Below are 27711 nucleotides of genomic sequence, written 5' to 3' on the forward strand. Positions count from 1 at the left end.
ATCCAAAATAGAATGAGATGATCATTTTTAAAAAGTCTAACAAAAATGTGAAACTTATTTGTAATATTAGAATATGAGGAGACAGGTATTCTCAAGCACTGTTGATGTAGCAAGTTGTTTTTTAAATTTTTGGTAACTTAATAAATTTTTGGTGTTTTTTACTATTTTGTTATGAATATACCCATGTGTTCATCATCTTATTCTAGATGAAACACTATCTTTTTTCTTTTAGCTATAAATTTATTTAATTTTTTAGTTGAAGGATAATTGCTTTACAGAATTTTGTTGTTTTCTGTCAATCTTCAATATGAATCAGCCACAGGTATACATATACCCCCTCCCTTTTGAGCCTCCCTCCCATCTCCCTCTTCATCCCACCCCTCTAGGTTGATACAGAGCCCCTGTTTGAGTTCCCTGAGCCATACAGCAAATTTTTACATATAGTAATGTAGGTTTCCATGTTATTCTTTCCATACATCCTACCCTCTCCTCCCCTCTCCCCGAATTCATAAATCTATCCTCTATGTCTGTTTCTCCATTACTGCCCTATAAATAAATTCTTCAGTACCATTTTTCTAAATTCCGTATATTTGTATTAGTATACGATATTTATCTTTCTCTTTCTGACTTACTTCACTCTGTATGATAGGCTCTAGGTTCATCCACTTCCTTAGAACTGACTCAAATGCATTCTTTTCATGACTGAATAATATTCCATTGTATATATGTACCACAACTTCTTTATCCACTCATCTGTTGATGGACATCTAGGTTGCTTCCATGTTGTAGCTATTGTAAATAATGCTGCAGTGAACAATGGGATACATGTGTCTCTTTCAGTTTTGGTTTCCTCAGGGTATATGCCTAGGAGTGGGATTGCTGGGTCATATGGTGGTTTTATTCCTAGTTTTTTAAGGAATCCCCATACTGTCTTCCATAGTGGCTGTATCAATTTACATTCCCACCAACAGTGCAAGAGTGTTCCCTTTTCTCCACACCCTCTCCAGCATTTATTGTTGGTAGACTTTTTGATGATGGGCATTCTGACCAGTGTGAGGTGGTACCTCATTGTAGTTTCAATTTGCATTTCTCTAATAATGAGCAATGTTGAGCATCTTTTCATGTATTTGTTCGTCATCTGTATGTCTTCTTTGCAGAAATGTCTGTGTAGGTCTTTTCCCACTTTTTGATTGGGTTGTTTGCTTTTCTGGTATTGAGTTGTATGAGCTGCTTGTATATTTTGGAAATTGATCCTTTGTCAGCTGTTTCACTTGCTATTATTTTCTCCCATTCTGAGGGTTGTCTTTTCACCTTGCTTATAACTTCCTTAGCTGTACAAAAAGTTTTAAGTTTAATCAGGTCCCACTTGTTTCCTTTTGTTTTTATTTCCATTACTCTAGGAGGTAAATCATAGAGGATCTTACTTTGATTTATGTCATCAAGTGTTCTGCCTTTGTTTTCCTTTAAAAGTTTTATAGTTTCTGGTCTTACATTTAGGTCTTTAATCCATTTTGCATTTATCTTTGTGTATGGTGTTAGGAAGTGTTCTAATTTCAATCTTTTACATGTAGCTGTCCAGTTTTCCCAGTGCCATTTATTGAAGAGGCTGTCTTTGCCTCATTGTTATTCTTGCCTCCTTTGTCAAAAATAAGGTACCCATAGGTGCATGGGTTTATTTCTGGGCTTTCTAGCTTGTTCGATTGGTCTCTATTTCTGCTTTTGTGCCAGTACCATACTGTCTTAGTGACTGTAGCTTTGTAGTATAATCTGAAGTCAGGAATGTGGATTGCTACGCTCCATTCTTTCTTCTGCTTTGGCTATTCAAGGTCTTTTGTGTTTCCATATGAATTGTGAAATTTTTTGTTCTAGTTCTGTGTAAAATGCCGTTGGTAATTGGATGGGATTCATATTGAATCTGTAGGTTGTGTTTGATAGTATCATGTTCACAATATCGATTCTTTCTACTCAGGAACATGGAATATCTGTCCATCTGCTTTTGTCATCTTTGATTTCGTTCATCAGTGTCTTATAATTTTCTTTGTACAATTCTTTTGTCTCTTCCGGTAACTTTATCTCGAGATATTTTATTCTTTTTGTTACAGTGGTGAATGTGATTGACTCTTTAATTTCTCTTTCTGATTTATCATTGTTAGTATATAGAAATGCAAGTGATTTCTCTGTATTGATTTTGTTTCCTGTGACTTTGCTAAATTCACTGTTTAGATCTACTAATTTTCTAATAGTATGTTTAATGTTTTTTGTGTATACTATCTGTCATGTGCACACAGTGAGAACTTCTTTTCCAATCTGGATTCCTTTTAATTTTTTTCTTCTCTGGTTGCTGTAGCTAGGACTTCCAAAACTATGTTGAATAATAGTGGTAAAAGTGGACACCCTTGTCTTATTCCTGATCTTAGGGGGAATGCTTCAGTTTTTGACCATTGAGAATAATGTTTGCTGTAGGCTCATCATGTATGGCCTTTACTATGTTGAGGTAAGTTCTTCTGTGCCCATTGTTTCAAGAGTTTTAATCATAAATGGGTGCTGAATTTTGTCAAAGGCTTTTTCTGCACCTATTGAAATTATCTTATGGTTTTTATCTTTCAGTTTGTAAATATGGTGCATCACATTGATTGATTTGTGTATATTGAAGAATCCTTGCATCTCTGGAATAAACCCAACTTCATCATGGTGTATAAGCTTTTTGATGTGTTGTTGAATTCTGTTTGCTAAAATTCTTTTGAGGATTTTTGTTTCTATGTTTATCAGTGATACTGGCCCGTAGTTTTCTTATTTGTGTGTTGTCTTTGTCTGGTTTTGGTATCAGGGTGATGGTGGCCTCGTAGAATGAGTTTGGAAATGTTCCTTCCTCTGCAATCTTTTGAAAGAGTTTTAGAAGGATAGGCATTAGCTCTTTTCTAAATGTTTGATAGAATTCTCCTGTGATTCTGGTCCTGGGCATTTGTTTTTTGGGAGATTTTTCGTCACCGTTTTGATTTCAGTGCTTGTAATTTCTTCGTTTATAATTTCCATTTCTTCCTGGTTCAGTCTTGGAAGATTGAACTTTTCTAAGAATCTGTCCATTTCTTCCAGGTTGTCCATTTTATTGCCATGTGGTTGTTCATAATAGTCTCTTAGAGTCCTTTGTATTTCTGCATTGTCTGTTGTAACCTCTCCTTTTTCATTTCTGATTTTGTTGATTATTCTCTCTTTTTTTCTTGATGAGTCTGGCTGAAGGTTTGTCCATTTTGTTTATCTTCTCAAAGAACCAGCTTTAAGTTTTATTAATCTTTACTATTGTTTCTTTCATTTCTTTTTTAATTATTTCTGCTCTGATGTTTAGGATTTGTTTCCTTCTGCCATTATTGCGGGGCGGGGGGCGGGAGAGGTGTGGTTCTTTCTCCAGTTGTTTTAGGTGTAAAGTTAGGTTGTCTCTTCGATGTTTTTCTTGTTTCTTTAGGTAGGATTGTATTGCTGTAAACTTCCCTCTAAGAACTACTTTTGCTGCATCCTATAGGTTTTGAGTTGTCGTGTTTTTGTTGTCATTTATTTCTAGAAATTTTTTTATTTCCCTTTTGATTTCTTTATTAACCTGTTGGTTATTTAGAAACATATTGTTTAATCTTCATGGGTTTGTGTTTTTTACAGTTTTTTTCTTGTAATTGATATCTAGTCTCTTAGCATTGTAGTCAGAAAAGATGCTTGATATGATTTCAGTTTTCTTAAACTTATTGATGTTTGATTTGTGACCCAAGATGTGGTCTATCCTGGAGAATATTCCATGTGCACTTGAGAAGAATGTGTATTCTATATTTGGATGGAATGTCCTGAAGATATCAATGAGATCCATCTCATCTAATGTATCATTTAAGACTTGTGGTTCCTTACTAATTTTCTGTTTTGATGATCTGTCCAGTCCATTGGTATGAGTGGGGTGTTAAAGTCTCCTACTATTATTGTTACTGTCAGTTTCTCCTTTTATGTCTCTTATTGTTTGTCTAACATGTTGAGGTGCTCCTATGTTGTTACGTATTCCTCTTATATTGATCCTTTGTTCATTATGTAGTGTTCCTAATCTCTTGTAATAGTCTTTATTTTAAGATCTATTTTGTCTGATATGAGGATTGCTACTCCAGCTTTCTTTTGCTTTCCAATTGCATGGAATATATTTTTCCATCCTCTCACTTTCAGTCTATATGTGTCTTTAGGTCTGAAGTGGGTTTCTTGTAGACAGCATATATATGGGTCTTGGTTTTGTATCCATTCAGCCAGTCTGATTCTTTTGGTTGGAGCATTTAATTCATTTACATTTAAGGTAGTTATTGATATATATATATTCCCATTGCCATTTTATTAATTGTTTGGATTTGATTTTGTAAATCATTTTCTTCTCTTATATTTCTTGATTATATAAGTCCCTTTAATATTTGTTTTAAAGCTGGTTTGGTGGTACTGAATTCTCTTAACTTTTGCTTGTGTGCAAAGCTTTTGATTTCTCTGTGAATTTTGAATGAGATCCTTGCTGGGAAGAGTAATCTTGGTGGTATATTTAAAAGGGAATTTCAGTACTTTAAATATATCTTACCATTTCCTTCTGGCCTGCAGTTTCTGCTGAAAGATCAGCTGTTAAACATATAGGATTTACCTTGTATGTTACTTGTTACATTTTCCTTGCTGCTTTTAATATTCTTTCTTTGTGTTTAATCTTTGTTAGTTTGATTAGTATGTGTCTTGGCGTGTTTCTCCTTGGGTTTATCCTGTATGGGACTCCTTGTGCCTCTTGGATTTGATTGACTATTTCCTTTTCCATGTTGGGGAAAATTTCAACTATAATCCCTTCAAAAATTTTCTCATACCCTTTCTTTTCTCTTCTTCTGGGACCCCTCTTTTCGAATGTTGGTGTGTTTGATATGGTCCCAGAGGTCTCTGAGACTATCCTCAGTTCTTTCCTTTTTTTTTTACTTTATTCTGCTCTTCAGAAGTTACTTCCACCATTTTATGTTCTGCTTCAGATATTCTGGTATTGATTTCTTCTAGTGTATTTTTAATTTCAGTAATTGTGTTGTCTCTGTATGTTTATTCTTTAATTATTCTAGGTCTTTGTTAAATGATTGTAACATTTTCTGCATTCTATTTTCAAGGTTTTTGATCATCTTTACTATCATTATTCTGGATTCTTTTTTAGGTAGCTTGCCTATTTCCTCTTCGTTTATTTGAACTTCTGTGTTTCTAGTTTGTTCTTTCATTTGTGCAGTATTTCTCTGCCTTTCCATTATTTTTTTTTTTTTTAACTTACTGTGTTTGAGTTCTCCTTTTTCCAGGCTTCAAGGTTGGATTCTTTCTTCCTTTTGATTTCCTCCCTCCTAAGTTTGGTCCATTGGGTTGTGTAAGCTTCATGTCGTGTGAGATTTGTGCTGAGTTTTTTGTTTGTTTTGTTTTCTTTTGTCTTGTTTTTCCTCTGATGGACAAGGCTGAGTGAGGTGGTAATCCTGTCTGCTGATTATTGGGTTTGTATTTTTGTTTTGTTTGTTTTTTGGATGAGGCGTCCTATATGGTGGTTGGGTGATGCCAAGTCTTGTATTCAAGTGGTTTCCTTTGTTTGAGTTCTCACTATTTGATACTCCCTAGAATTAGTTCTCTGGTAGTCTAGGGTCTTGCAATCACTGCTCCCACTCCAAAGACTCAGGGCTTGATCGTTGGTCAGGAATGAAGATTCCACAAATTGTTTGTTATGGCATTAAGTGAGATTAAAAGAAATGCCCAAAGATGAAAAACCAAAGATGAACCCCAGACAGATGGCAGTTACAAATCAGGGAAATAAAAATTAAAATAATGGAATAGAAACATATACATTCAAAAGCAAAATCAAAACAGTGCAACAAAAATAAAGTACAATAAACTGACCCAGTAAACAAAACCAAAAATTTTATCTACTGGTTAAGAATAAAACTAACTAAGCACAAACTGGAAAGCAAAACTAAAACAAGCTGTCAGGTCGGGAATAAAGCAATGAAAACAAAACTAACAAATATGTTCAGGGAAAAGGAAAGAAAGAAACGAAAGAATAGACATGCAAGGTTAAATAGAAGTAGATTAAGAATATTTATATACATTAAAGAATAACCGCAAGAGGAGATCAGTAGGAAAAGCAAACAAAGGAATAAGTGTAGAAAAAAAATAATAATGGGTTTTAAAAAGTTAAAAATTTAAATTTAAAAAAGAGAAAAGAAAATAAAAAAGAAAAACGAAAACTTCATAGAGGTACAAAAGCCCAATGTAGAGGCAGAGGTTTATAACAACACTAAAAAGTGTAATTTAACAACAACAAACTCAAGCACTTAATTAGATTTCATCGTGCCAATAAAATCAACAACAGGGAGAAAAAAGAAAAAAGAGAAGAAAAATTCAAAAGAAACTATGGAATAAGTCAAAACATAATAATAAATATATTTCTAGAGTCACTACTGTCAGAGTCCTTTTGCTTGCTGGGAGTCATGTCCACCTCACCTCCCTAGGATACCCTGTGCTGATCTCTGGACCTGCTGTGAGGGCAGCTCAGATTCTAATCTGGCTCTGCGCCCCTGTGTGTTCTTGCCAACAATGTCCACAGCTATCAGAACTAGTGTGTTTGCTTCTGTGGGAGCTCTCAATGTCGTTTTATAACACAGACACAGAATCTGCCTAGTTGATCATGTGGACTATCTGTAGCTTGTACAGCTGGTGGGAAGGTTTTGGGTCTTCTTTCTTAGCCACAGTGCACCTGGATTTCAATTGTGGTTTTATTTCCACCTCTGCATGTGGGTCGTCCATTGGAGTTTGCTCCTGAGGCTGCCCTGGAGGACTTGGGTCTGCCCCAGTGAGGACCAGGTGTGAAGGTGGTGCAGGTGCTTGGGTTGCCGGGGTTCTGGCAGCACTCAGGGGAGTTGGCAGCTAGGGCAGCAGGAAATAATAGTGCTCTAGAAGGGTATGGCAACCAGTTTTGGCATGTACACTCCAGTATTCTAGCCTGGAGAACCCCCCTGACAGGGAAGCCTGGCAGGCCATAGTTCACAGGGTTGCAAAGAGTTGGACACAACTGAAGTGACCTCGCTTGCATAGATGTCAGAGTATTTTTGCCTGTGGTAGCTCTGGCCCAGTGAAGGTTGAGCATGAAGGTGGTGTAGCTGCTTGGGTCACGGGGACCCTGGCCACGCCAAGTGTGCTTGGACAAGGACTGCCTCTGCCTCAGGAGTTATGGCTCTATGAGAGTCTTTTTTCGAGCCTCTGGTGATCAGAAGGCCTCTTTGGCTAGTCTTTCTCTGCAGCCCTGCCCGTTCAGGTAATTAGAGGGCTCCTTTGCTGGGAATCCTTCTCTGTTTTTTGTCATGTCAGGCGCATAGAGGGGTCCCCCTGGATGGAGTCCTACTCAGTAGATTGACGTGTCAGGTACTTAACGGGCGTGCTGGGTGGGGTCCTACTCTGTGGTTCGCCCCATCAGGCAGTTGATGGGCCAGCCTCTATGTTGTTCAGCTGCCAATGCTGGTGTTTGAGGAGAGAGAGGCTGTGGTGATGGCTTCACGCCTAATGCGTGACTCAGCATTATCACCTTGCTTCCATGGCTGCCTGGTTTTCCTCTGCAGGTATGTCCCACCACAGTCTCCTCCCTCACATCCCCTCTATCCATCTTTGCACAGTCAACAGCAGCCCTCGCCTTGGGATTGCTCCACAATCCCTAAACTCCAGCCCCAAGCCGCTGTGCCTTTTAGGGCACCTGCGTCCCTGTCCAGGATATGTATGGCTGTGGCAAGGACTGTCTGATTCTCATTCCATTTAGGCTGCCACAGATCAGGTTTTCACTTTCAGCCTTAAATGTTTCTCCTCTGACTCAGACAGTTACCCTGATGTGGTGTTCAAATCCCTGCTTCAGTTCCCCCACCCGCCAAAGGCAGGTCCAGTCCTACTAACACTCCTGTTTTTCCCCCTAGTTCATTTATTCTACCGAGTTTTGCATACTTCTATATAATTCTTTTCTGCTGGTCAGGTACTCCTGTCCCCTCTCCGCTGGTGTTCTGCATGCACTTCTGTGTCGAAGACGTATTCCTGATGTATCTGTGGAGAGAGATGTACTCCATGCCCCCCTACTCCTCTGCCATCTTGTTCCTGAAACATTATCTCTTTTTCACCTAAATTTTGTGTAAACAGGTCTTTAAATATCACCTGAATTGCTTCCAAGCTTTTGTTTGATTTATTTGATTTTGGAAAGAATAATTTATAAGTGGTATTATTTCTTTTTCTATCACATCATGGGAGAAATAATCTTTGACTTTCTTAGTGATGTTATGAATGGTCAGGTGTCAGGTATTAGTCTGTTTCTTCCCCTGTGAGATACTTTATTCACTTTCACCAAATGACTCTGTTGATGTTGTTCAGTTGCTCAGTCATGTCCGACACTTGGCAACCCCATGGAGTGCAGCATGCCAGGCCTCCCTGTCCTTCATTATCTTCCGGAGTTTGCTCAGACTCAGGTCCGTTGAGTCAGTGATGCTGACTCATCCTCTGTTGTTCCCTTCTCCTGCTGCCTTCGATCTTTCCTAGCATCAGGGGTCTTTTCCAATGAATTGGCTCTTTCCATTGGGTGCTCAATGTATTAGACCTTCAGCTTCAGCATCACTCCTTCCAGTGAATATTCAAGGTTGATTTCCTTTAGGAGTGTCTGGTTTGATCTCCTTGCAGTCCAAGGGACTCTCAAGATTCTTCTCTAGCACCACAATTTGAAATCATCAATTCTTTAGCACTCAGCCTTCTTTATGGTCCAACACTTAACATTCATACATGACTACTGAGAAAACCATAGCTTTGACTGTACTGGTTGTTGTAGGCAAAGTGATATATCTGGTTTTTAATACTCTGTCTAGGTTTGTTGTAGCTTTCCTTCCAAGAAGCAAACGTCTTTTAACTTCATGGCTGCAGTAACCATGTGCAGTGATTTTGGAGCCCAAGGAAATAAAGATAAAAACTATCACTGTTTTTACTTTTTCCCTGTCTATTTGCCATGAAGTGATGGGACTGGATGCCATGACGTTAGTTTTTTGAATATTGAGGTTTAGGCCAGCTTTTTCCACTCTCCGCTTTCACCCTCATCAGGAGGCCCTTCACTTCCTGCCATCACAGTGGTATCATCTGCGTTTCTGAGGTTATTGCTATTTCTCCCAGCAATCTTGATTCACCATTCACTTGACTCAGCATTTCTCATGATGTGCTCCTCATATAAGTTAAATAAACAGGGTGACAATAAACAACCTTGTAGTACTCTTTTCCTAATTTCAACCCAGTCTGTTGTTCCATGTAAGGTTCTAACTGTTGCTTCTTCACCTGCATACAGATTTCTCAGGAGACATGTAATGTGGTCTGATATTCCATCTCTTTAAGAATTTTCCACAGTTTATTGTGATCCACACAGTCAAAACTTTAGCATAGTCAATGAAGCAGATGTAGATGATTTTCTGGAATTTCTTTGCTTTCTCTGTGATCCAGTGAATGTTGGCAATTTGATTTCTGGTTACTCTGCCTTTTCTAAACTCAACTTGTACACCTGAAAATTCTTGGTTCATCTATTGCTGAAGCCTAGCTTGGAAGATTTTGAACATAACCTAACTAGCATTCAAAATAAGTGCATCCATATGATAGTTTGTACATTCTTTGGCATTGGAATGAAAACTGACCTTTTCCAGTGGCCACTGGTGAGTTTTCCACATTTGCTGACATTGAGCGTAACACTTTTAACAGCATCATCTTGTAGTATTTGAAGTAGTTCAGCTGGAATTCCAATACCTCTACAAGCCCTAGCCTTGTTTGTAGTAATGCATCCTTAGGCCCACTTCACTTCGTACTCCAGGATGTCAGGCTCTAGATGAATGACCACACCTTCATGGTTATCTGGGTCATTAAGACCTTATTTGTATAGTTCTTCTGTGTATTCTTGCCATCTCTTTTTAATCTCTTCTGCTTCTGTTAGGTCCTTACCATTTCTAGCCTTTATCATACCCATCCTTGCATGAACTATTCCCTTGGTATCTCTAGTTTTCTTGAAGAGATATCTAGTCTTTCCTGTTCTATCATTTTCCTCTATTCTTTGCACTGTTCTTGTGAGAAGTCCTTGTTATCTCTCCTTGGTGTTCTCTGGAACTCGGTATTCAGTTGGGTATGTCTTTCCCTTTCTCCCTTGCTTTTTTACTTCTCTTCTTTCCTCAGCTATTTGTAAAGCCTCCTCAGATAACCACTTTGCCTTCTTGCATTTCTCTTTCTTTGGGATGTTTTGGTCAGTGACTCCTGTACAGTGTTATGAATCTGTCCATAGTTCTTAATGCACCCTGTTCACCAGAGCTAATCCCGTTATTCATCACTTCCATGTATAATCATAAGGAATTTGATTTAGGTTGTACCTGAATGGCCTACTGTTTTTCCCTACTTTCTTCAATTTAAGATCTGAGCCACAGTCAGTTCCAGGCCTTGTTTTTACTGACTGTATAGAGCTTCTCCATCTTTGGCTGCAAAGAATATAATTAGTCTGGTTTCGGTATTGACCATCTGGTGGTGTCCATTTGTAGGGTTGTATCTTGTGTTGTTGGAAGAGGTGTTTGTTATGACCAGTGTGTTCTCTTGACAAAAGTCTGTTAGCCTCTGCCCTTCTTCATTTTGTACTCCAAGGCCAAACTTGCCTATAATTCTGTGTATCTCTTGACTTCCTACTTTTGCATTTCAATCCCTTATGATGAAAAGGACATCTTCTTCAGTGTTAGTTCTAGGTCTTATAGGTCTTTATAGAACCATTCAGTTTTAACTTCTTCAGCGTCCTTGGTTGGAGCATAGACTTAGATTACTGTGATGTTGAATGGTTTGCCTTGGAAATGAACTGAGACCATTCTGTTATTTTTGAGATTGCACCCAAGTACTGTATTTCGGACTCTTGTTGACTAACCTAATATTCCAGGTTCCTTTGTGTACTGCTGATCCTGCTCACAGTGCCACTTGTCTTGCTCATCCTGTTCGTACTGTCCGCATTGTTCACTGAACCCATGGTAGGCAAGGTGTGAGCTAAGAGGCTGGAAGAAAATGCTAGGGTCCATGGGAACTGCAGATGCATTTATTCTCTCCTGGCTGTTGCAGCAGCCATAGCATGAGACAGAGCACCACATAACCGCACACAACCCTTAGGGCTTTTCCAAGTGAAGTTTGTACTGATGTCCCACGCAGAGTAGCCCGTGACCAAGCAAGTACCTCGTGATGCACATGTGCAGTGCTGTAAGTGATCTCAGATGTTCATAATTGTGCAGAGTCATTGTTTACAGAACATGGGGTGATAAACATGTGAGAGAGCCTGGGGCGAGAGAGCCTGACCACACCATCTTGGCTAATTTGCTCTTTCCCCACACCATGCAGTATTGTTCTTTACAGCATCAGTTTACTTTCACCACCAGCCACCATCGCAGCTGAGCATTATTTCTGCTTTGGCCCAGCCGCTTCATTCTTTTTGGAGCTATTTGTAATTGTCTTCCACTCTTTCCCAGTAGTATATTGGACACAATCTGACCTGGCGGGCTCATCATCCTGTGTCATATCTTTTTGCCTTATATTGTTCATGAGGTTCTCATGGCAAAAATACTGGAATGGTTTGCCATTCCCTCCTCCAGTGAACCACATTTTGTCAGAACTCGCCACTATGACCCGTCCATATTGTGTGGCCTTGCATGACATGAGCCTCATTGCCATGACAAGGCTGTGATTAATGAAGGGACGTAATGACTTTAAGGCCATTAATAGTTATTGCCTGGATTTAGTATTTCATCGAGCTTACAAAGTGTGATGATAATAAGTTAATCATTTCTTTTTCATTCATTGTCAAAATTCTTAAAAAGAACTTTAGCTTATCAGTATTTGGTTATCCTGAGATGTAGAAAAGGGGAATACATGCTTCTCTCTCATTTTTTCCCACATTTACCAGTTTTCAGAATAATAGCTTAGTTTTCCAACATCCACCAAAGATCTTACATTTCAATTCATACAGATATTGCTCTTCTTTCCCCAGTGGGGGTCCTTTTAGATTGGTTCCTGAATCCTTTTGATATGACCATAGTTGTCTATAGCATCTTTGCTTTTGGCAAAATATGTTCCAAGATCGTGTACATTTTTTGACTGAAAACCTTTAATCAACTTAATGTCCAAAAATTTCAATTTTCTTTTAGTGGGAAATGATACTTCAAGACCACAAACTGTACTCTAAGAGGTGTTCACTCCTGTTAGGTTGCTCATTTTTTGTAGACCTTTCCAGTGAATAGAATTAGGAATTCTATTTTCCTTTAAGGTAATTATACCACAATCTATATTGATATTTGTAAACCAAATTTAAGATTTCAAGTTTTTACTTCTTTTATTTTACATTTGTATCTTTTTCTCTTACAATGAAAATCTTGGTTCCTAGAGATAATAGCATAGTAACTTATTTACTGTGTGCTACTAGATGCATTTGAAGTTTCAGAAAATAAAAGTGTTACTGGTACCAACATCCCACTCCAGTACTCTTGCCTGGAAAATCCAATGGATGGAGGAGCCTGGTAGGCTACAGTCCATTGGGTCGCTAAGAGTCGGACACGACTGAGCAACTTCACTTTCACTTTTCACTTTCATGCATTGGAGAAGGAAATGGCAACCCACTCCAGTGTTCTTGCCTGGAGAATCCCAGGGATGGAGGAGCCTGGTGGGCTGCCGTCTATGGGGTTGCACAGAGTCGGACACGACTGAAGTGATTTAGCAGTACCAACATGATTACCTTAAGACAGCTTAGTTTTGGTTTTTTTTTTTTAATTTTTTTGATCCTTAGGATGTACATTCAAATTCTGTATTTTAAAGCAACTAAACAACACCTTGATACACAGGTCGATTTATTTCATTTGGATTTAATTTTGTGTTATGTTCAGATGGCAAAGAATCTGCCTGCAGTGCAGGAGACCCAGGTTCAATTCCTGGATCAAGAAGATCCCCTGGAGAAGGGAATGGCTACCTACTCCAGTATTCTTGCCTGGAGAATTCCAGGAACGGAAGAGCCTAGCGGGCTCCATGGGATCGCAAAGAGCAGGACGTGACTGAGTGACTTGCACTTTCACTTTCAAAGCATCTATAATCCTTTCTTCCAACAGCAAATATATACAACAAGATATGAAATCTTACTTTCATCTGTCACCCCCATTTCTCTCCCTCATGTATGTAACTGGTTTTCTTTGGATACTGCTTTGGATGCTTCCTTCCGCCTGTGTTTTGTTTTTTATTATAAGCAAATGTATGTATGTATATAGGTATTGATAGTATTTGATCTCTTAGATTAAAAAGTACTGTACGTGCCTTGCATTTTTTACTTAACAGCATATTCTGATCATTGCTCTGAAGCAATGTGTAGGCAGCCTTTTTTAATCACTGTATAATACTCTAGTGTATGGATTTACTATGGTCTATTCTGGTAGTACTTTACTGAATGAACTGAGTCCCTTGAGGGGAAAGCCCTATTGAAGTGTTCCAGAGCCTTGTCTATATGATACTTCGTATTATTCTTGTTTTGTCTTTGGGACAAATCTCTAAAGTGGAATTGTTGCTTTGAAGGATAAATATGTAAGTAATTTTGCTAGATGATTGTACGATTTTTCATGCCATTAGCAGTATGAGGGAATATTGTCAAACTTCGGAAGCTTTGCCTGATCTGACAGTGAGAAATTATCTGAATAAAGCTCAATTTGCAGTTTTCTTATTATGAATGAAGTTGTTGAAGGGCTATTTGATATAATACCTTATTCTATGAACAGTTTGTCTTTTGCTCATCTTACTGTTGGGATTTTGGTCTTTTCTTTGATTTTTTTTTTTTTTAAAGAAGCATTGTGTGTGTTAGAGACATTTGTAGATTAGCTGATGTAATCTGAAGTGTTTTTTTTTTTTTCCCACTCACAGTTTGTATTGCTTTTTTATTATAATTGTTTCTTATTGGTTATAATTTAAAGTGTGTTTAACCTTTGGCCCTACAATTCCACTTTTAGGAATTTATCCTAGAATACTGTACATTTGTATATATAAAAGAATATTAATTGTCCCAACAGTTCTACTCCTTAATGCATAGCCAAGAGAATTATGTTCTACAAAAATTTGTACATCAGTGTTTATGCTAGCATTATTTGTAATAGCCAAAGGTAGAAAGAACTCAAATGTCTATTAAACTGATAAAGGAATAAACAGAATGCAGTATATTCACACAATGGAATATCATTTGGCCATAGAATTGAATAATGAACATTGGTGAAATTTGAAAATATTATGCTGAATGGGGGCAGCAAGACACAATAAGCCACATGTTGTATGATTCCATTTGTGAATTCTGTTTATATATGATTCTAGAATAGGCAAATGTGTAGAGACAGATTTAGAAGTTAGATTGTTACCAGTGGATGAAGTGAGGAGAAAATGGGGAGTGACTGCTCATGGGTATGGGATTTCTTTTTGGGTGATGATTTTGAAACTTTGTGAATATATGGAAAGGTGAATTTTATGAGATATGAATTATATCTCAATAAACATTTTTAGTGAATATCACTAAACTAATTATGAGAGAACATTAGACAAATTCAAATTGAAGGACATTCTACAAAATAACTGGTAAAGTATATACCAATACTTCTTAAAAGTGTCAAGATCATGAAAATATAAAATAAAAATCTTAGGAATCATCTCAGGTTGGAAAAGTCTAAGGAAACTTGAGAACTAAATGCTATGTGAAATCCTTGATTGGATCCTAAACTAGGAAAAATAAATTAGTGGGAAAAAAGTGAATTCAAATAAGATTCGTGAATTAGTTAAAGTAGTGTAATGATGTTAGCTTCCAGGTTTGAATAATTATACCATAGTTATTTAATATACTATGGCACCCCACTCCAGTACTCTTGCCTGGAGAATCCCATGGACGGAGGAGCCTGGTGGGCTGCAGTCCGTGGGGTCGTGAAGAGTCGGACACGACTGAGCAACTTCACTTTCACTATTTAATATGTTAACATTTGGGGAAGCTCGTAAGGGATATACAAAGACTCTACTGGTTTCTGTAGGTTTAGATTTATCTTTAAAATGCTTTAAAATAAAAATTATTATTTCAACAACATTAAAAAAGTCAAAACTCCATTGATATCCATCAATATGGAATGGTTAAAATAATGGTATTTTCATACAGTGGGATACAGTGTATCGATTACAGAGAACAAGAATTTGTATACAGTGACATGGAAAAATAGGTTAAGGTATCCATAAAAAAGAAAGAAGATGCATATTCTGCTACCGTTTATGTAAAAGAATGTTTTTACCTATAATGTACATGTGTAAAAATATTGACGCATTTCTAGCATTGTGATTGCCTATGGAGAGTAGAACATATATTAATTAATATATTCCCTTACTTTAAGGTTTTATGACTTTTGTATGTTCATGAAACAGTTGTAATGTTTTTGTGTATGTCAATTCCATAAAAAGGAATGCGAAAAGATAATTAACTCATTAGTGATAGCTTACGGTGAATGGTGTTGGATTTGTGGTCTCCGAAGGAGAAGAATTCACTCTGGGACCAAAGATGCAGCCTCGGTCATTCAGAGCTTTGTGTGGCAGAGATTTTATTAAAGTGAAAGAATAGAGAGGAGCTTTCAGGGAAAGGCACTGGAAGGAGGTAGGAGAGTACCCACCCTGGCTGCTATAGCGGAGTATTATATATGCCTCAAGGCTGTGAAAGTTTTACCAGGCTCCTCTCCCTCAACATACATCTTGAGATAACAAGATTAACAAGATTAACCAAGGAGAACAGGTCTCTGAACAAGATGTCTCTGGTTGAGATATATTGTATCCATATAATCAAGGGCATAGGTTTTTGAAGAAAAACAGGTTTCTGAGTAAATACATTGTTTTGTTGTGACTTCCCTGGTGGTTCAGACAGTAAAGCATCTGCCTACAATGTGGGAGACCTGGGTTCGATCCCTGGGTGGGGAAGATCCCCTGGAGAAGGAAATGGCAACCCACTGCAGTACTCTTGCCTGGAGAGAATCCCATGGATGGAGGAGCCTGGTGGGCTACAGTCCATGGGATCACAAAGAGTGGGACATGACTGAGTGACTTCACTTTCTTTTGTTGTGTAATCATTAGCTCCGGTGTTAGAGTTAGTCTTAGGCAAAATAGATTGTTGCTGCAGCAGCTCAGAGGCCTGAGAGGAAAGAATGTTAAAAAAAAGGGTTGCCTCCTCCTCTTCCTCAAGGGCCCTGGACACTCTATCAACCTACCTAAAAATTAACTCTCTTATTAGTCTCTACTGTTTAACTCTCTTATTAGTCTCTACTGTTATATAAAACATTAAGATAGAAGAGAAGTGCTAAGTCCAAGTATATAATTCCCTTAATAACGCCTTTCATGTATTTGATATTTTCGCTTTTTGTGTTAAGCTCATTAGGTAACTTTTAGGATTATATGTGCAGTGATTCATTGGTTGATTGCTGTGTCTGGCTTTGAATGAAGTCCAGGAAGTTACTTGTTTTGCATTGTGTATTGTTTTGATGACTAGTTACAAACTCCTGTGGTCAGAAGGTAAAGAATCTGCCTGCAGTACAGGAGACCAAGGTTTGATCCCTGGGTCGGGAACATCCCCTGCAGAAGGGAATTGCTACCCAGTGCAGTATTCTTGGCTAGAGAATTCCATGGATAGAGGAGCCTGGCGGGCTGCAGCCCATGGGTCACAAAGAGTCAAAGACGACTGGGTGACTAACATTTTTGCTTTTTTACAAACTCCTGTATAGCCAGAATGATGTCAAACCTATAGGCATGTCTCCTGAGGAGAGAATCACAGTAGGCTTAATTAAGAGAGCTGAGAGTTGAAGTTGTTTTCCTTCTTAAGCAATACAATGTTAATTGCTCACATTAAAAGAAAAAAATGAGTGCTTACTCTTTTCCTATAATGGGTAGTATACAGTCTTTAAAACAGAATGCTATGGACCATGCCTTTCATTTACTACAAGCTAACTTTGAATATGCCAGGAAAATCATCACGAAGTTAAAAAATAACTCCTGTAGTAAGCACCCTGGAGCACCCTGTGTGTGAAAGGAAACTCTAAGACAAGTCTAGACCTTTGGCTGCTCTTGGATGTCTCTATTTGGGGTTTATGTTTCAAAGAGATAGGTCTTAATCCATATGGGCCTCTCATCATCTTTAATAACACAGGCTTCCTTACCTTCAGTTTCAGCAGCTTTTGCAGATCTTCTTTCAGTTCAGTTCAGTTCAGTTCAGTTGCTCAGTCGTGTCCAACTCTTTGTGACCCCATGAATGGCAGCACGCCAGTCCTCCCAGTCCATCACCAACTCCTGGAGTCTACCCAAACCCATGTCCATCGAGTCGGTGATGCCATCCAGCCATCTCAGCCTCTGTCATCCCCTTCTCCTCCTGCCCCCTATCCTTCCCAGCATTAGGGTCTTTTCCAATGAGTCAACCCTTCTCATGAGGTGGCCAAAGTATTGAAGTTTCAGCTTCAATATCAGTCCTTCCAATGAACACCCAGAACTGATCTCCTTTAGGATGGACTGGTTGGATCTTCTTGCAGTCCAGGGGACTCTTCAAGAGTTTTCTCCAACACCAGAGTTCAAAAGCATCAATTCTTCGGCGCTCAGCTTTCTTCACCATCCAACTCTCACATCCATACATGACTACTGGAAAAACCATAGCCTTGACTAGACGGACCTTTGTTGGCAGAGTAATGTCTCTGCATTTCATATGCAATCTAGGTTGGTCATGACCTTCCTTCTAAGGACTAAGCGTCTTTTAATTTCATGGCTGCAATCACCATCAGTAGTGATTTCAGAGCCCAAGAAAATAAAATCTGACACTGTTTGCACTGTTCCCCCTTCTATTTCCCATGAAGTGATGGGACCAGATGCCATGATCTTAGTTTTCTGAATGTTGAGCTTTAAGCCAACTTTTTCACTTTCCTCTTTCACTTTCATCAAGAGGCTCTTTAGTTCTTCGCTTTCTGCCATAAGGGTGGTGTCATCTGCATATCTGAGGTTATTGATATTTCTCCTGGCAATCTTGATTCCAGCTTGTGTTTCTTCCAGCCCAGCGTTTCTCATGATGTATTCTGCATATAAGTTGAATAAGCAGGATGACAGTATACAGCCTTGACATACTCCTTTTCCTATTTGGAACCAGTCTGTTGTTCCATGTCCAGTTCTAACTGTTGCTTCCTGACCTGCATACAGGTTTCTCAAGAAGCAAGTCGGGTGGTCTGGTATTCCCATTTCTTTAAGAATTTTCCACAGTTTATTGTGATTCACATAGTCAAAGGCTTTTGCATAGTCAATAAAGCAGAAATAGATGTTTTTCTGAAACTCTCTTGCTGTTTTGATGATCCAGCAAATGTTGGCAATTTGATCTCTGGTTCCTCTGCCTTTTCTAAAACCAGCTTGAACATCTGGAAGTTCACAGTTCACGTATTGCTGAAGCCTGGCTTGGAGAATGTTGAGCGTTACGTTACTAGCGTATGAGATGAGTGCACTTGTGCAGTAGTTTGAGCATTCTTTGGGATTGGAATGAAGACTGACCTTTTCCAGTCCTGTGGCCGTTGCTGAGTTTTCCAGATTTGCTGACATATCGAGTGCAGCACTTTCACAGCATCATCTTTGAGGATTTGAAATAGCTCAACTGGAATTCCATCACTTCCAGTAGCTTTGTTCGTAGTGATGCTTTCTAAGGCCCACTTGACTTCACATTCCAGGATGTCTGGCTCTAGGTGAGTGATCACACCATCGTGATTATCTGGGTCATGAAGATCTTTTTTGTATAGTTCTTCTGTGTATTCTTGCCACCTCTTCTTAATATCTTCTGCTTCTGTTAGGTCCATACCATTTCTGTCCTTTATCAAGCCCATCTTTGCATGAAATGTTCCCTTGATATCTCTAATTTTCTTGAACAGTATGAAAAGGCAAAAAGATAGGATGCTGAAAGATGAACTCCCCAGGTCGGTAGGTGCCCAATATGCTACTGGAGATCAGTGGAGAAATAACTCCAGAAAGAATGATGGGATGGAGCCAAAGCAAAAAAATACCCAGCTGTGGATGTGACTGGTGATAGAAGCAAAGTCGATGCTGTAAAGAACAATTTTGCATAGGAACCTGGAATGTTAGGTCCATAAATCAAGGCAAATTGGAAGTGGTCAAACAGGAGATGGCAAGAGTGAATGTCCACATTCTAGGAATCAGTGAACTAAGATGGACTGGAATGGGTGAATTTAACTTAGATGACCATTATATCTACTAGTGTGGGCAGGAATCCCTTAGAAGAAATGGAGTAGCCATCATGGTCAACAGAAGAGTCCGAAATTCAGTACTTGGGCGCAATCTCAAAAACGATAGAATGATCTCTGTTCATTTCCAAGGCAAACCATTCAATATCACAGCAATCCAAGTCTATGCCCCGACCAGTAATGCTGAAGAAGTTGAACTTGAACGGTTCTATGAAGACCTACAAGACCTTTTAGAACTAACACCCAAAAAAGATGTCCTTTTCATTATAGGGGACTGGAATGCAAAAGTAGGATGTCAGGAAACACCTGGCATAACAGGCAAATTTTGCCTTGGAGTACAGAAATGTTCCCTTGGTATCTCTAAAAGAATGCTCTTTGGGGGTCTCTTACATGATTTTGAATATACACATGCATATACACACACACACACACACACACACACACACACACACACACATATTAAGTCTACCTATATATATATGTGTGTAAGTGAACTCGCTTAGTCATGTCCGACTCTTTGCAACCCCACGGATTATAACCTACCAGGCTCCTCTGTCCATGGAATTTTCCAGGCAAGAGTACTGGAGTGGGTTGCCATTTCCTTCTCCAGGGGATCTTCCTGACCCAGGGATCGAACCCGGGTCTCCTGCATTGCAGGCGTGTATATATGTACATATATATGCGTACATATAAATTTTCTTTAATTGTGGTAAAATATACATAATATAAAACAACTAAGATGTTAAGTTTGAAGTGTACAGTTCAGTAGTATTAAGTATATTTGCACTGTTAAGAGAACATTTTCATCTTTCAAAGTAAACTATACCCAGTAAATAACGATTTCCTCTTTCCCCCTACTCCATCTGGCATCCACCATTCTACTTTTGGTTTCTATGTTCAGCTACTCTAGATACCTCGTATAAGTAGAACCATAAGGTATTTGTTTTCTTGTGTGTGTGACTGGTTTATTTCACTTAACATAGTATCCTCAAGGTTCATTCATGTTGTAGCCTGTTTCACATGCTTATATTTTAAGTCCAGATGTCACCCTCATTCCCCTGCTCCCACCACCACTGTTACTGTGAACTAATTTTTTGTAGCTTAGTGTTCAAAAAATGGTATCTCAGAAATTCTTGTTTCTCTTTGTAACCGCAAATGTCTATAATAAATATAATGATTATTCCATCTACTTTTTAAAATAGAAGGATGTTTGTGATGGAGGTTATTCTTTAATCTCACACATTTTTCATTGAGTTATGTTTGGACTAAGGGTGAGATTGGGGAGCTACAGAGGAGACTCAGAACAGTCTTGAGTTTAATCATGAGGGCAAGGGGGTAGTGGTTTTATCAGTTCCCATTAGTATTTGCTTTTTATAAGGAACGACCCTAAAATTTAGTGACTTAAAACAAGTATTCTTTGGATTGACAGTTTCGGCTAATCTCAGTGTGGGGTTCTTCACTGCATTTTTCTTTTTTGGAGAGGCGGAGGGAGTTATTCATACTTCTTCAGTCATCTGCTGGCTTGATTGGAATTGGATGATCTCAGCTGGCCTTGCCCCTGTATCAGACCTTGGTTGATCTAGATGGCCTCATAGGGAGAGCCTCATATGCTCTCATCCTTGTATGCCTAGATGGCGTTTCTCTGCAGTCTTGAAGGCCTCTGGAGGCCTTCATCAGAGGTCTGTGTTGTTACTTTATCTGACATATGTTGGTTAGATCAAGTTGCTAAGCCCCTCCATATCTCAGGAAGTGGAGAAATTAACCTAATGGAATTGACAGCACAGTCATCCTGTTAAAAGGTTTCAGTTCAGTTCAGTCGCTCAGTCGTGTCCGACTCTTTGCGACCCCATGAATTGCAGCACGCTAGGCCTCTCTGTCCATCACCAACTCCCGGAGTCCACCCAAACCCATGTCCATTGAGTCGGTGATGCCATCCAACCATCTCATCCTCTGTCGTCCCCCTCTCCTCCCGCCCCCAATCCTACCCAGCATTAGAGTCTTTTCCAATGAGTCAACTCTTCGCATGAGGTGCCCAAAGTATTGGAGTTTCAGCCTCAACATCAGACCTTCCAATGAACACCCAGGATTGATCTCTTTTAGGATGGATTGATTGGATCTCCTTGCAGTCCAAGGGACTCTCAAGAGTCTTCTCCAACACCACAGTTCAAAAGCATCAATTCTTCGGCACTCAGCTTTCTTCACCGTCCAACTCTCACATCCATACATGACCACTGGAAAAACCATAGCCTTGACTAGACGGACTTTTGTTGGCAAAGTAATGTCTCTGCTTTTAAAAATGCTATCTAGGTTGGCCATAACCTTCCTTCCAAGGAGTAAGCGTCTTTTAATTTCATGGCTGCAATCACCATCAGTAGTGATTTTGGAGCCCCCAAAAATAAAGTCTGACACTGTTTACACTGTTTCCCCATCTATTTCCCATGAAGTGATGGGACCAGATGCCATGATCTTAGTTTTCCGAACGTTGAGCTTTAAACCAACTTTTTCACTCTCCTCTTTCACCTTCATCAAGAGGCTCTTCAGTTCTTCTTCACTTTCTGCCATAAGGGTGGTGTCATCCGCATATCTGAGGTTATTGATATTTCTCCCGGCAATCTTGATTCCAGCTTGTGTTTCTTCCAGCCCAGTGTTTCTCATGATGTACTCTGCATATAAGTTAAATAAGCAGGGTGACAATAGACAGCCTTGACGGACTCCTTTTCCTATTTGGAACCAGTCTATTGTTCCATGTCCAGTTCTAACTGTTGCTTCCTGACCTGCATACAGGTTTCTCAAGAGACAGGTCAGATGGTCTGGTATTCCCATCTCTTTCAGAATTTTCCACAGTTTATTGTGATCCACACAGTCAAAGGCTTTGGCATAGTCAATAAAGAAGAAATAGATGTTTTTCTGGTACTCTCTTGCTTTTTTGATGATCCAGCGGATGTTGGCAATTTGATCTCTGGTTCCTCTGCCTTTTCTAAAACCAGCTTTAACATCTGGAAGTTCACGGTTCACGTATTGCTGAAGCCTGGCTTGGAGAATTTTGAGCATTACTTTACTAGCATGTGAGATGAGTGCAATTGTGCGGTAGTTTGAGCATTCTTTGGCATTGCCTTTCTTTGGGATTGGAACGAAGACTGACCTCCTCCAGTCCTGTGGCCACTGCTGAGTTTTCCAAATTTGCTGGCATATCGAGTGCAGCACTTTCACAGCATCACCTTTGAGGTTAAAAGGTTTAGTGTACAGGAATGGGAAGAATCTGTAGTTCATATTTTGAAGTCTTCTATAGGACTTCCCTGTAGCTCAAACGGTAAAGAATCTGCCTGTGAGACAGGAGACCAGGGTTCGATCCCTGGGTTGGGAAGTTCTTCTGGAGAAGGAAATGGCAATCCACTCCAGTATTCTTGCATGGAGAATTCCATGGACAGAGAAGCCTGGCAGGTTACAGTCTGTGGGGTCGCAAAGAGTTGGACACGATTGAGCAGCTAACACACACACACATAGGACTAATGGGGTGAGATTTATATTTTAGCATGATCACTCTTGAGCGTAGTGTCAAGAAAGATTTGGAGGGAGTTGTGAGTTAAGAGTAGTCAAGGCGGGATCATCATCTGTGGGAGAGATGTGAATGTGTAAAGACATCACATACTTTTCATCCTGTGCTTCAAAATATCTCAAGATGTTCCATACTGATTTATAAAGGGGCAAAATGGAGAGGTGTCAGGAAGCATTTAACAGGAGGCTTCCTATGTGCTGTTTTCTGTCTTGCATAAATCCTTTGTTCCTTATTAGCTCCTGAATGCAGGAGCGAGAGGTGCCATAAGCGGTTCCTGGGAATAATAGGAATCTATGCATGTCCTTTGTTAGCTTTTCCATACTGTGAAAAGTAACCACTTACAACTCTCTTCCCTTCTGATATGGAAAATAACTATTTACAACCCCTTCTCTTTGAGATTGATTCTAGCCTCATGTTTCCTGGATGACTTGTAAGATTTTTGATCCTTATCTCTACTGAGAAAATCTATCTTGTAAGACAGTATATATATGCCCACAATATGTTGAATAAATGCCCTTGTTCCATCAGAACATTGTTCTCCATGTCTTTCTTCATTTCTCTCTCTCTTTCTCTCTCATTCAGGCTGCTTCTATGAAGCACAGGGGTCCGCTGTGTCTACTTACTTGCCCGGGCTTTCAAGACCTCCTCGAGAGGGCGCCCTGAGCCTATGTAGACGGTGCTAACTCTTTGCCTTAGAGTTATATTGACACTCTGTGTAAACCGGAGAATATCAGTCTCTTTCCTTCCTTCTTTCTTTTACTTTCTTATCATCAACTCCGTACCACCAAGTTCCGGTCCATTAAAGGACCCCAACAGAGAGGGATTTAAGTTGGCTTAAAACTCAAAGTTCAGAAAACTAAGATCCTGGCATCCAGTTTCATCACTTCATGGCAAATGGGGAAACAGTGGAAACAGTGAGAGACTTTATTTCTGGGGACTCCAGAATCACTGCAGATGGTGACTGCAGCCATGAAATTAAAAGACACTTGCTCCTTGGGAGAAAAGCGGTGACCAACCTAGACAGCATATTAAAAAGCAGAGTTTGCAGACAAAGGTCCATCTAGTCAAAGCTATGGTTTTTCCAGTAGTCATGTATGGATGTGAGAGCTGGACTATAAAGAAAGCTGAGTGCCAAAGAATTGATGCTTTTGAACTGTGGTGTTGGAGAAGACTCTTGAGAGTCCCTTGGACTGCAAGGAGATTCAACCAGTCCATCCAAAAAGGAAATCAGTCCCGAATATTCTTTGGAAGGACTGATGCTGAAGCTGAAACTCCAGTAACTGGCCACCTGATGTGAAGAACTGACTCGTTTGAAAAGACCTTCATGCTGGGAAAGATTGAAGGCAGGAGGAGAAGGGGACAACAGAGGATGAGATGGTTGGATGGCATCACCGACTCAATGGACATGAGTTTGAGCAAGCTCCTGGAGTTGGTGAAGGACAGGGAAGCCTGGCATGCTGCAGTCTATGGGGTCACAAAGAGTTGGACATGACTGAGAGACTGAACTGAACTGACTGATGACTGAAAAAAGAAAGGGGAGACATTCAACTGATCCAGAGAGGCTTTGCTACATCATGCTCAACTGGAAATAATTAGTTAAAAGTTTAGTAAATTGTTTCTAATTAGCTCATAATTTAAAGAAGCATGTGCTGCTTTTTTCATCAGCATACTAGCTACGGAGAACTTAAGGAAGAATTGGAAGGAAAGCAGATTTATTTTTGTCACTGTCTCTTACAGTTACCCACACAAAATTCCCACTAGATCAAGGCCTGGCTGTCAAGCCCCATTCCTATTTGCTAGGGATGAATGACAATTAAAGTAGTTTGCATAGAGATGAAAGAAAGTGTTTGCATTTTAGAAGAGATGTTAATTTAAACAATTTTTAGCTGACAGATATAAACATTTAATATTTGAACAAAAGGCGGGTTGTCTATTTTTTTATAAGGTGTTAAACGTAGCATAATTGTTTAATGATATATGCCCACAAACTGAGTGCCTGTTTTTATATTTAATTAGCATTCTAGCCACGTGTATCTCTATCTCAATGGTCTTCATAAATAGAACTTGCCTGGGAAAGAGTACTACACTAAACCACAGAAACTGCAAATGAGAAATAGGGTGACCCTCCTTTGCTTCCTAGTGTGAGCAGTTTTCAAAGGTTTTGGGGTGTTTTTATTTGCTTTTTTAAAAATTCTTGTGTGCATGATGATTGATAAAATGAATGATTTACAAGGATAGTTATGCAATTTGTTGACATATATTCATCCACGTTTTGAGACTAGATTCTTTGCAATGTGGGAGTGGGTAATTTAAACCTAGATAATTTGGAAATTATTGGTAAATGCATATAAGCTATTTACTTTTAAAATTTATTTTTATCATTACTTCTGCTTTTGTTTCATTCTGTAGATTTTAAAACAGATTACAGATATCTTCTGTTTTAAAATTTAATACATTAGTTTGTGACTCTACGATTTAAGGACTTGAAGTCTTCAGTACCATTATTATGATGAGTATAAGTCTTGAGTATCACTTAGTACCTATTCTATTTTCAAACTTCTATGATTGGGTTGATGAAAAATTAATTGATCTAAGAAAAAAATGAAAATTTTTGTTTGCGCTAAACTTGAGGTTTTTAACCAGGAGGAGCATGTCAGAAAACTCTGAAAATCGTTTGGTCCATACACAGTTATATCACTGCACTTCTTCAGAGGTCAAGACACAGTTATAGCCAGTGTTTTTGAGACAGAGGGCTATACATCAAATAACATATTATTGACAGCTTACACAATCCATATCTGAGAGCCATGTGACACCTTAGCAAGAAAGAATGTTATATTTAAGGTGTTGTGTTAGGAGAATGTTGCCATTTATGAATGAGGGGAAATTTCTACTGATGGGAAAGGTTTGGTTGATGCATAAGGCAGATAAACTATCCACAGTAGGGAGAGAGGAGGCCAGAGGGCAGAGAAATTTTTTTTATGTTTAATTTTTTCTTCTCTTGGTTTAAAATGTGAGTTTTACTTCACAATTGACTCAATTTTTCCCATTAGTCAAAACCCAAAGTCCACATGTTGCTTTTGGTTAGTATTGCTCAAATTTGTTTTACTCTGTATACTAATGTAGTATATGGTTCTCCTTTTTATCCTCTCCATACCATGTCTTTGGGGAATATGGGTCATTTTTTTCTAAATTCTAGATTTTGTGGTTTAAGAGACCAGAGAAAAACCATTATTTTCCAAAGAGCTCCTTCTTCCATCTCACCTGCATTTTGTTGAGGGCTTGTTATTGTAGGTTGTACTATTTGGAGTACATCTCTGAACAAAACAGATTTTAAAAATCCATTTCCTTCATGGCATTTACATTTCCAGTCTAGGGGAGGTGGACAGTAAACAAAAATAAAGTTTGTTAGACATCTTCTAGAAAACCATAGCAGATAACAAAGGAAATAGAAAGGTGTAGGACCATGTGGTATGTGTCAGATGTGTGGCTCAGTGCAGTAGGAGCCAGGGAGGGTGGAGAAGAGGATCAATTTACATTTAAATGGTTGCTTTGGCTACCTTGCAAGAGATGAAGGAGCTAGGATGAAAGCTACTCTGTAATTGGTGCAGTTACAACTCAGATGGGACTTGAGCCCCTGTCTCTTTTAATTGAGATCCCACACCTGGACTCAGGACTTAATGAAGCTTGGATTCTTAATGTTGTGTCACAGAAAGAATTCAGTAAGGGACAGACTGAGTCATGTCCGACTCTGCGACCCCATGAACTATAGCTCGCCAGGCTCCTCTGTCCTTCGCTGTCTCCTGGAGTTGGCTCAGATTCATGTCCATTGAGTCAGTGATACTATCTAACCATCTCATCCTCTGCTGCCCCCTTCTCCTTTTGCCTTCATTCTTTCCCAGAATCGGGGTCTTTTCCAGTGAGTTGGCTTTTTGCATCAGGTGGCCAAAGTATTAGAGCTTCAGCCACAACCCTTCCAATGAATATTCACAGTTAATTTCCTTTAGGATTGACTGATTTGATCTCCTTGCCATCCAAGGGACTCTCAAGAGTCTTCTCTAGCATCACAGCTAGAAAGCATCCATTCTTGGATGCTCAACCTTCTTTATGGACCAACTCACATCCTTATATGACTACTGGGAAAACATAGCTTTGACTATACAGATCTTTGTTGGCAAAGTGACGTCTCTGCTCTTTAATATGCTGTCTAGGTTTGTCATAGCTTTCTTTCCAGGAAGCAAGTGTCTTTTAATTTCATGGCTGCAGTCACTATCTGCAGTGACTTTGGAACCCAAGAAAATAAAATCTGTCATTGCTTCCACTCTATCCCCTTCTATTTGCCATGAAATGATGGGACTGGATGCCTAATCTTAGTATTTTTAATGTTGACTTTCAAGCCAACTTTTACACTCTTGTCTTTCACCCTCAAGAAACTCTTTAGTTCCTCTTCACCTTCTGCCGTTAGAGTGGTGTCATCTGCATATCTGAGATTGTTAATATTTCTCCCTGCAGTCTTGATTTCAGTTTGTGATTCATCCAGCCTGGCAGTTCACATGGTATACTCTGTGTGTATGTAAGTTAAATACGCAGGGTGACAATATATGGTCTTGTCATGCTAATTTCCCAGTTTGGAACCAGTCATTACATGTCTGGTTCTAACTGTTGCTTCTTGACCCGCACATAGGTTTCTCAGGAGACCTAGTTGATTCTAACCAGGTTATGTTCTGTATATCCTGCTGTTGCTGCTAAGTCGCTTCAGTCATGTCCGACTCTGTGCGACCCCATAGACGGCAGCCCACCAGGCTCCGCCATCCCTGGGATTCT

The 27711-nt window shown here is 39.2% G+C and overlaps 1 protein-coding gene across 8 annotated transcripts in view; it reads left to right on the plus strand.

Moving 5' to 3' along the window:
• The window catches only part of LOC145507617 (solute carrier family 71 member 2), a 130657-nt gene that overhangs the window by 17517 nt on the left and 85429 nt on the right, over positions 1-27711 (plus strand). Inside the window, exon 1 of one of the 8 annotated variants that reach the window (XM_081494579.1) lies at positions 14440-14499. The exons of the other annotated variants lie outside the window; for them this stretch is intronic. Within the exon in view, the coding sequence (XP_081350705.1) occupies positions 14479-14499 (21 nt within the window). The 5' untranslated portion in view covers positions 14440-14478. Of the gene's footprint in view, positions 1-14439; positions 14500-27711 lie in introns of those variants that run through there. 8 annotated transcript variants of the gene reach the window in all.

Source organism: Giraffa tippelskirchi, chromosome 1 (assembly GCF_054371585.1).
Source record: "Giraffa tippelskirchi isolate mGirTip1 chromosome 1, T2T-mGirTip1v1.2.pri, whole genome shotgun sequence".
Taxonomy (NCBI): domain Eukaryota; kingdom Metazoa; phylum Chordata; class Mammalia; order Artiodactyla; family Giraffidae; genus Giraffa; species Giraffa tippelskirchi.